The sequence below is a fragment of the Microtus pennsylvanicus genome, chromosome 8 (genome assembly GCF_037038515.1).
Source record: "Microtus pennsylvanicus isolate mMicPen1 chromosome 8, mMicPen1.hap1, whole genome shotgun sequence".
Classification (NCBI taxonomy): domain Eukaryota; kingdom Metazoa; phylum Chordata; class Mammalia; order Rodentia; family Cricetidae; genus Microtus; species Microtus pennsylvanicus.
Genome location: NC_134586.1, coordinates 74,094,666 through 74,104,410, shown reverse-complemented (window position 1 = coordinate 74,104,410; position 9,745 = coordinate 74,094,666). Strand labels below are relative to the sequence as shown.

At 49.6% G+C, this 9,745-nt stretch overlaps 1 protein-coding gene across 3 annotated transcripts in view; it reads left to right on the top strand.

Annotated features, from left to right (window-relative positions):
• Nucleotides 1–257: 257 nt before the first annotated feature.
• The window catches only part of Reep1 (receptor accessory protein 1), a 110,709-nt gene continuing 101,221 nt past the window's right edge, over nt 258–9,745 (top strand). The window contains exon 1 of one of the 3 annotated variants that reach the window (XM_075983858.1): nt 258–611. In XM_075983858.1, the coding sequence (XP_075839973.1) occupies nt 580–611 (32 nt within the window). In that variant the 5' untranslated portion in view covers nt 258–579. The remainder of the gene's footprint in view (nt 612–9,745) is intronic. The other 2 variants (XM_075983859.1, XM_075983860.1) reach the window with 2 other exon arrangements.

The window sequence follows — 9,745 nt, the reverse complement described above, 5'->3', positions numbered from 1 at the left end:
TGTGTAGGGACACTAGAACTGTCAGCAGGCAGACACTTGCTGAGATGCTGTAATGGTGACTTAAGGGGAAGTTGAAGATGTCATGTTTCTCCTGAGGCTAGGGCATGATCTAAGTGAAGAATGACAGAATCTCGCCTAGACAGGTGTAGGCAAGATTTCAAAGTCCAGAACCGGACCTCAGTTTCTCTACCTAGTACTGAGGGTGGGGCAGCCCTCCCCGGGGGTTCCGAGGCCCAGCCCACTGGGCCACTGCGAGGCAAGGTTCCACGCACCGCACCGAGGGTGCAGGAGGACCCGCCCTGGCTGCAGCCTTAGGGCTGGGACGAACCGAGCAGGGGCGGGTCGCGCGGGTGCCCTCACCGCTAGCCGCCCAATCGCCGAGGGCCCGCGGAGCCCCGGGGGGCTGGGGCAGCAGGCGGAACGTGCCGCGGCTGCGCCGACGCGCGAGCGCGGGGCCGGGCCGAGCGGGCCGCTCAGTCTGGCAGCGGCAGCGGTGCTCGGACAGACAGACGTGCCGGGAGCGCAGCACTGCCCGCAGCTCAGCAGCCCGGGCCGCGCCCGCCCGCCTGCCCTCCCGCCATGGTGTCGTGGATCATCTCCAGGCTGGTGGTGTAAGTGGCCTCTTCTACGTCTCTTCTTCCCTTCCCTCCCGGTTCCCCAGGTCCCTTTAGGGCCGCGCGCCCCTGCGAGCCACCAACCCCGGGTCGCTAGAGCTATTAATACCCGGCGGTCGCTAAATTTAGCAGGTACAGTAGCTGCTTGGGGACTCGGGGTGTGTGAGGAGGCGTAGGACGCGCGGTGCTACTGGCCCAAGGGTAGCCGCGGGCGCAGGCGGCGCCTTGCAGGGGGACCGGGGCGTGGGTCCCCGCACACTGGTGGAGTCGCCCGGGTTGGGCGATGCGCGTCTCGCCTTGCCTCTGTTGCTTTGTTCCATTACGGGTGGGGCGGATTTACAGGGGCCAGGAGTGGGTGCCCGCGCGTCTCTCTCCTTTGGGAGAAATGCCCTGGTCTCATCTGCCGCCGGGCTTTGTCAGGTGAAAATGACAGACAGACAAGCAAGAGGTGCTGCCTGGAGGGGTCATTGCGGAGATGAGTAGCCAGAAGGAAGTGGGGCGCTCAATGGAGTGAAGAAGATACTCCTTTTTAGGTTTCTCAAATAGACAGAGGCAAAGGCAGGTGGCAAATAAACTAGTATGCATCTTGGAGTAGAAGTCTTCGTCCCTCTTGTCTGCTCTCCTTTGCAGGGGTTTAAGAGACAGGGAAAGACACCTCTAGGAATGCACAGGAAATTTCCTAGTGACAGGCAGCAGCCCACCACCCCACAACCATCACCAAAGGGCGGTGGCAGTGACACCTCCCAGACGGTGCAGGAGAGCAGAGTCATCTGGGGTGAGGCCTGTATGAAGTCCTTGGGGAGGTGTGATGGAGACTTTTGTTGTTTTCTCGCCTCCCACCTTTCCTACCTGAATCAGGACGATTGATTTACCTCCTACTCAGGGGACCTGGGACTGAAATGGGTCTGGGGAGGTCTGGGTGAGGACCACGTGCCCAGCATTTTCTTTGTCTGAGAAAGAGGGGCTATTAACACTCTTTGACAGCGCGGTACCACCTCCCACGTCTCGGCACACTTCTCTTCTTTGCTTCTTGACTGATATTTCAGGGCAGTCCAGGGTGGCTTTCTTTAAAGTCCTAGCCATTGTCTCCCAGCCACCATTCCGCCCTTTCCTCCCAAAGTCCAGCAAGTGAGCCCACTCGGGTCTCCCCAACAGCTGTCGCTGACTGCTGGAGGTTTCCTCTGTATCTTCAGGGGGTATGTGAAATATTTTGATTTCTGTGGCACCACTGGCATCAATAATACAGAGAAGCCACTGACACGCCTTGCCACGCCTCGTGCCTGACTAAAGCTTGTCTTGCCTTCAGTGGTATTTTCTTTCCTGAAGTCTTGTGATATTTGAATTGCTAGTGGCCTCTGGGGGACCTTTGGGTGGAGCGCTGGCGTTTATTTCCTGGCCTGGTGGGCTTTCTGTATAGGTCCTCAAACAGCAGCATGCCACCACTGTGGTTTTCTTAGCATCCCCCACAGAAGAGGCAACGGGGGAGGGGGGTGTATAGAAAAGATGTGCAGTGTTGGGAGGGGTTGCAACAACACCGTGATGTTACCTCCTGAAAATCCACACCCTGAAGAACTGAGACACCCGATGGCTTAAATGACCGTGAAAGTTGCCCCTCGGGTCTACTGCTATCCTCTGCACCCAAGATTGCTGGGATTTGGAGCAACTTGAAAAGGTCAAGGATGCTTCCAATCTTGTCCTTCAACCATGACATAAACTCAGCATGAACTATTAGCACCGATTTTAATCAACAATTCCTGGTTCACATTAACAATACCCTTTATGGAATATTAGTGGGTGTAAACAAACTGAAAACCAGCTACATCGTTGCCTCAGAAGGAAATCTCATGATAATTTAGGGGAGTTATAGTCTTTAAGAATATAACTTGTTCTCATATGTTTATACATATATTTGTATTTATGATGCAAGGAAATAATCGATTCAGCCCAATATTCTACAGAGGTAAAGGGTAAGGAGCTGGGGGTGGGGCTGGGATATTGTGTTTGGAATCAAGAAAATCCATGGTTCAAATCCAGTTTTGCCTCTTGCCAGCAGATCCCAGTTCATAGCCCTGAGTACACCAGATCTCGGTTCCTAAGCTGATTAGCTGCACAGTGCTGTTGCAGAGGTTTCGCTAACATGTGCCATGTGGGTTCCCAACACCATGGAGAACACTAAATCAATGGTGATTCCCTTCTGCCCTTGGGGTGCTCTGCAAGAGGATGTGAGCAGTCTGCAGTTTCCAGCTGGGTTCCCAGAGGGACTTTGCGTTTTGGTGCTCTAGTTCCATATGGACAGCTCCCCCTTCCTTTATATATTGGGGTTCCAGGTAAAACAAAATTGGATAATGTATGGGTTTATTGCTAATAAAAACCACCAATCCAGTCCTCCACCCTCCTCTAGAGAACTGCAGAGGGAATGCTCCTTGCCCAAGGTCAAAAGACCAGCTGAAGAAAACGAACTCAGGATGTTGGGTCTGATGGACCCATGGTCAAGGACCCATGATGGTTACACAGAGGCTGTCTCTTTAAGGCTTCCTTAGCACTCTGGTCTGAGCTTGTGTGAAGGTTCTGTTCATAAGTTCCATTTCCTTCCTGTGATCAGGCTCTGCAAAGTTTTGTCAGCCACATCAAAGAATATTTAAGGAAGACCTATCGCTGTGTTTAAGGATGGAGAGGGAGTGTCTTCCTGTCTTTATGGTCCCAATCATCCAACCAGAGTTACTGGGACAAGCTGATGCTGTCGATGTCCTTTCTGCCACTGGCCATGAGTATTGTGAAGACAGCAACTGTGACCTGTTCCCCTCTGCAGCCCCTGTCCCTCCAAAGGCAGCAGCGGCTCCTCACCCTTCCCCTCTTCCCCCTCGCCCTCCTCTCCTCCTGCTTTAAATTAAGTACCTGGCATCTAAGGCCACTCATGGAACGTTGATTTGTTGAAGAAGCCCAGAGGCTCCAGAGGCCCTGGATACAAGGAAGGGGTGTAACAGTGCCATCTTCTGAGGACGGAAGTATCTGGGCATCAGGCAGGCTTGTGCCCAGTGGGCAAAGCTCAATGAGTGTGCATCCATTTGAGACCCTCCCGACCGGTTGTCTTCCTCCTAATTCCCTGGGCTCAATCAGGAGAAATTAAGAGAGTCAGTGTGGTAGCAAGTAGACCTTGTTAGTGCCTAACTGGTGTCTTGATGGGCATGGGGCTGGTTTAGGATTTGCCTCCTACCTTTCACTTGTTTCTACACAGGGTCTCCTGTGCCTAGGCTGGACTCAGACTCTTGTGCGTGCTAGGCAAGCACTTTACTGAGCCAGTCAGCACTCTTGTTTCTCAAGGCCTAAACGTGAATGAATTTCACACTTAAGACAATGTCCATGAGTAAACTTGTAGAGGGGCGCACAGAGGCTGCTGTGACTCGGGAGAATGCGCCCCTTTGAAGTATCCCAAGGGGCAAGCACTCATTGTTCCTGACAGAGTTTTGGCCAAGGTTCAGACTTGGCAGAATGGACCAGAGCCTCCCAGCCACTGTGTGGTTAGAAGACCCAAACCCACCTTACTACAGGAGAAAAGAAAAATCTTCATCCAGTGAAAATGTGTGACTATCTAATGGATATACTGGGAAGAAAGTTATTTCTGCCTTGTACGGCTTCTAGGATCACTTATTATCTCTGCTGTGCTGAAGATGGAACTCAGGGTCAGTGTGTGAGGGGAAGGCAAGGGCAAGGGCAAGGCAAGGGCTAGGCAAGGGCTAGGCATGGGATCAGCATAGGGTAGGTACAGGCTAGGAACAGGCTAGGCAAGGACCCTACCTCTGGCTACACTTGAAATCCTTTTGTGTATTTTTTTAAATGTCAGTTTCTGGGCTTGGGACACAGCTCATTTGTTAAAGAGTCCCTGCCTAGGCTTTGCTGAGCTCTGCATCTTATAAACATGGCATGGTATCTCAGTAATTCCAGTACTCAGAAGGCAGAGATAGGAGGGTCAGGAGTTCAAGGCTGTCCTTATCATGTTTAAGACCAGCCTAGGACACAGGAAACCTGTCTCTAAACAAAACAAGGGACCAGTAAGATGACTCACTGAGTAAAGGAGCTTGCCCAACAACTCGAATTTGATTTCCAGGACCCACATGGTAGTCGAAGAAGAAAGCCAGCACCCCAGAGTTGTCCTCTGATCTCCACACATGAGACATTACACAAGCATCCGTACATTCACACAAACCAAAATCTAACTTAAAGGGGGGTGTCTAGTGTGATGGCTGAGCAGGTAAGGGTACTTGTTGCTAAGCCTAACAACCTGAGTTCGGTCCCTGGGACCCACGTGGTGGAGAGAGCTGACTCATGCAGGCTGTCCTCTTAACCTCAACATGGCAGACACATGTATACGACATGAGCATAACTCTTCAAACAAAAACAAACACAACCATTAGTTTTAGGGAAGCACAAAGTGATGCTGAAGTCTGGCTGGATCCCAGGAGTAGGATTTGGAGCATGACGGTGGCGTTCATTTTGTGTCAGGGATGGAAAGGAGAGGGGACTGGGAGGGTGCCTGTGGGCTGGCCTCAAGCTGTCCCCCCACTGTTACAAAACAAATGCGAAGAGACTGAACCCTCAAACAGAAGCTTGCCTTTTTCTGGGGCTTGCTCTTAAAATCTGGAACACAGAAAGATAACCCAGCTAGTAGAGGGTTATGCTTGTTGAGGATGTATTTCCTGGTGCAGCTGTGTGGGACATGGTAAAAAGACCGGGTGAATGTTCCGTTGAATTGAAAGAGGAAAGACGGTGGCTTGGAAGAGAGCATGTGGGTTCTAGTCTCCACACTGAACTTCCCGGCTGCTAGAGTCCAGAGTGTTTGAGAGATCAGATGGCCAGCATCACCTGAGAGGTCCTAATAACTCCAAGAATCGATACACTTCAAGGCTGTTTCCTTCCCTACCTGGCTCCAGAGTGCCACAAGGATTTGTAAATATAAGAACCCTGCAGGAAGTGACAGTACCAGCTTAGGTGACACCACAGCTCTTTGTTCACTAATCCTGCCTGTGTGCTAGGAAGGGGCCCTGGGACCTCCTAAAATGTATCAGTGGGATTAGCTGGCAAGGGAGGGTCTGAGTGCTGTGACCGAGTGGGCCCTTCCTGAAAAGAGCTGTCCTGAGAGAGCGCAGAAAGGCTATGCAAATCAAGATGGCTCTGTCCTAGTTCCCCTGTGTGACAGCTCCGACTGTCCTAGAACTCTCTGTAGACCAGGCTGGCCTCCAACTCACAGAAATCCACCTGCCTCTGCCTCTGAGTGCTGGGATTAAAGGTGTGCAACACCACTGCCCGGCTCTAGTTACTGCTGTAATAAAATGCTGAACAAAAGCAACCCAGTGTATGTGAGGGTTGGGGGTACATTTTATCTTACCATTCCAGGAAACAGTTCATCACGGAGGGAAGTCAGGGCAGGAACTCAAGGCAGAAACGTGGAGGCAGAAATCGAAGCCATAAAGAAGTGCTGCTTACTGACTTGATTTATTTTATTTATTATTTTTTTTTGGCTTGCCCAACTACTTTCCTATACAATCCAGGACCACTAACCCAGGGGTGGCACTGGGCTGGGCTTTCCCATGTCAATCATTAATCAAGAAAAAGTCCCCATAGATTTGATGCATACAATCTGATGGAGGCAGTTCCTCAATGGAGGCTCCTTCTTCTCAGGTGTCTCTAGTTTGTGTCCAGTTGACAGAAACTACCTGGTACAGACCCAAATGCAAGCTGAGTGAGCCTGTGCACGGCACATCCTTGACAGTGAACTGCCAAAGGTATCGTGTATTATGGCCACTTCCTTGCCAGGTTTTTTTCCCTGCGCACACACACACACACACACACACACACACACACACACACACACGTTCCCACCTGCAACTCCCAAACTATAATGGTAGAATCACTAGGTGAAGAATATGCTCCTCTTACTACTGGGCTGGAGAATGCGCCCAAAGGATTGGAAGAGGAATACTTGACAAAGTGTGCTCTGAGCTCGATGATCTCATCTGCCCTCACACAATACATACACTACTGTCCTTTTGGGGTGTTTTAGTTCTTATCCAAGCAGTATCCTAGGAATATAGGGGGAAAGTGTGTGTGTGCGTGGCACAATTAGAATGTTAGAAGAAATATTTTCTTATTTTCAGTTTTTTTCGGTGCTAGTGATCAAACCTAGAACCTTCTAATATGTTTTACCATTGAGCCACACCTCTAACCCCAAAAGAAATCTTGACAGGTATCTTGTTACAGCCCTTCATGCATGGGCATAGATGCCTAGAGCAGACATTGCCCTGCTATCTCTTATGATCCCTGTGAGGCTGTGCAGAATACTGTCTGGAGGAAAAGCCTGCAGTGGGAAGGAGTCTAGTCCTTTCAATGGTTCCTTTGGGGAAGATGGAATTAGTTGCTCCAGGTTTGATCGCTGGTTCTATCCCATCTTTACTAGGTTTGTGAGTGGAAGAGCATCCCTTTCCTGAGTTAAGATACCCTCCCAGCATCTGTCTGTCCTTCAGCAGCAGCCCCGCCAGTCCCTCTCTGCACTGCACACCAGGGCCTTAAGGCCAGACATGCTGCTGGCTGTCCAGCCTAGAGGCTCTGTATGGCTGCCTCTTCCCTCGAACAGCAATCACGCATAATTTCCACTTTTATCTTTTCATAAATTTTATATTATTTAGTTAGTTTGAGACAGTGTTTCATGTGTCCTAGGCTGGCCTGAAACTGTGTAACAGAGGATGATCTTGAACTTCCAAAGCTCCTGCCTTTACCTGGCAGGTGCTAAGATCTGTGGCGCTAACCCAAGGCTCTGTGCTCTCTTCCGACCGAATGAACGTCCCCAGTGCCTCCTTTCCTTTTCCTTCTACCGGTCATAGTTCAGTTATATTTTGCCATAGGCATTCTCCTTTGTCCTAATTCTGTTTAGTTAGTTGGAGGTTTTTTTTTAATTAAAAAAATTATATGGGTGTTTTGTCAGCATGTCTGTGTGTGCACTGTGTGCCTGCCCTGCCCTTGGTTCCTCTGGGGCTGGGATGACAGACAGTTGTGAACTGCTGGGTGGGTGCTGGGAATGGAACTCCAGTCTTCTGGAAGAGCAAACCATGATCTTAACCACTGAGCCACCTCTCCAACCCCAGTTAGCCATTTTTAAAGTCAGGGCCTTGCTGTGTAGTCCAGGTTGGCCCTGAAGGCTGAATGCAGCCCAGGGTAGCTTCCAATTTTTAATCTTCCTACCCAAGCTCCATGCCCCTGGGTATCCTTATACACTTACGTTTTATACTTGTGAAAATGATGTGCAGTTCTTTAGACTGCAGGCCAAGTTTCCCATTCCAGACAAGGACCCACCCTGCCCCGTCTCCCTCCACTAAGCTTGAAGAAAGGCAAGTGACATGGGTCTAGATATGTGCTTTGGGGGGATCATCTTTTGCTTCCTTAAATTAGAAGTATCTCTCTCATTCCCCTTTCTCTTCCTTTTCTTTGTTCTGTTTTGAAATAAAGTCACCTGAGGAGACAAAGCTTGAGGACACTGAGGAATCACGTCTAGTTATAATTTCTTCCTCATTGAACTGATCACATTCCTTGTTTTTGTGATCAAATATTTGACCAGAAGCTACTGTAGGGAGGATGGATTTATTTGGCACACAGTTTGAGGAAATGCAGACCATCATGGTGGAGCCGGAGGTGGCTGATTACATTGTTTCCACAGTCAGGAAGCAAAGTGAACAGGAAATGGGATTGGGCTATGAAATCTCAAGGTCCACCCCCATGAACTCACTTCCTCTCTCAAAGCTCTCCCTCCTAAAGGTTCTACCATCTTCCAAAACAGCACCACCAGTGTGGGAACCATGTGTTCAAACACTTTGGCTTACAGTGGACGCTTTAGACTCAGCCATAATATCCATGAAACCTTGGTCCCCTGACTGAATAAAGGTGCCCGCTAAGTTTCCAGGGTAGAACTGTCAATGTATCGTCTGATACTCTGCCTTGTGCACTTACTGCTCCTTGAAGACAGTATCTGTTCCGTTGTTCCCTCGTCTGCGTAGGGGCTGGTGAGCTCCTGTTGTATTATGGGTGAGCTAGGACCCTCTTTCCTCAAACACTGGCCCCAGCACATGGACTTCTGGAATAGCTGGGAAGACAGCATTCATTCAGGGATTCACCCAAGACCTAAGGAATCTGCATTTTTACGAAATCCTCACACAGAGCTCGAGAAGTTTGCTGAGTCAGGAGACAAGCTACATCATAACCCATATGAAAGAAAAAGGAACAGATAATCTTGGGCTGCTGCTTTGGCTGGAGAACTGGGATTCAGGCTCCTCATCTCTTCAGGAGGACTAATCCTAAGAGTCGCACCCTAACTTTCAATGAGTTTCAGATGATGTGATTGGATCCTACTTACCTAGTGCTCAGGGCTTAGAGCAGTGGTTCTCAACCTTCCCAAGTCTCTGACCTTCTAATACAGTTCCTCCTGTCGTGGTGGTGACCCCAACCACAAATTATTTTCATTGCTAGTTTCATAACTGTAATTTTGCTACTGTTATGAATTGTATTGTAATTGAATAATAATAATTGAATCGTTTTCCCATGGTCTTAGGTGACCCCTGTGGAAAGGTCATTTGACACCCCCCCCAAAGGGGTCATGAGAACCGCTTACCTAGAGCCTTTCAAAGATGGGCTGATTAACTGTGAGCAATAAAAATATGCTTTGTCACCACTGAGGTTTAAATGGGCAAGACAATGCCTGCCATACAGAATATCAGGCTAGGCAGGTTACATACACCTCTCGGAGGAGAAATGCATACAGCCTGCCTAGAGAAAGAAGCTGGTTGGACATGACTAATTGGTGCTGGAGTAGATGTCTAAGAACACTCTAGGACCTGTTCTCATGAGCACAGGAGATGTAGACCCACTAGTCCCTGTGTCTTCAAGGCATCTGAGCATACTCCAGGCCAGGCCCGTGTGCCGCTGGGGTGTCTGCCTAGTGTGCACAGTGCCCTGGGTTTGATCTTCAGAACTCTCTAGCAAAACGAATAAACAGAAACAGTTCAGGAAAATTAGCCAAAACTTTTCCACCTTGATCCCTGTTCCTCTAATGATTCATTTAAAGTGTTCACGGATAAAGCCAGGCCTAG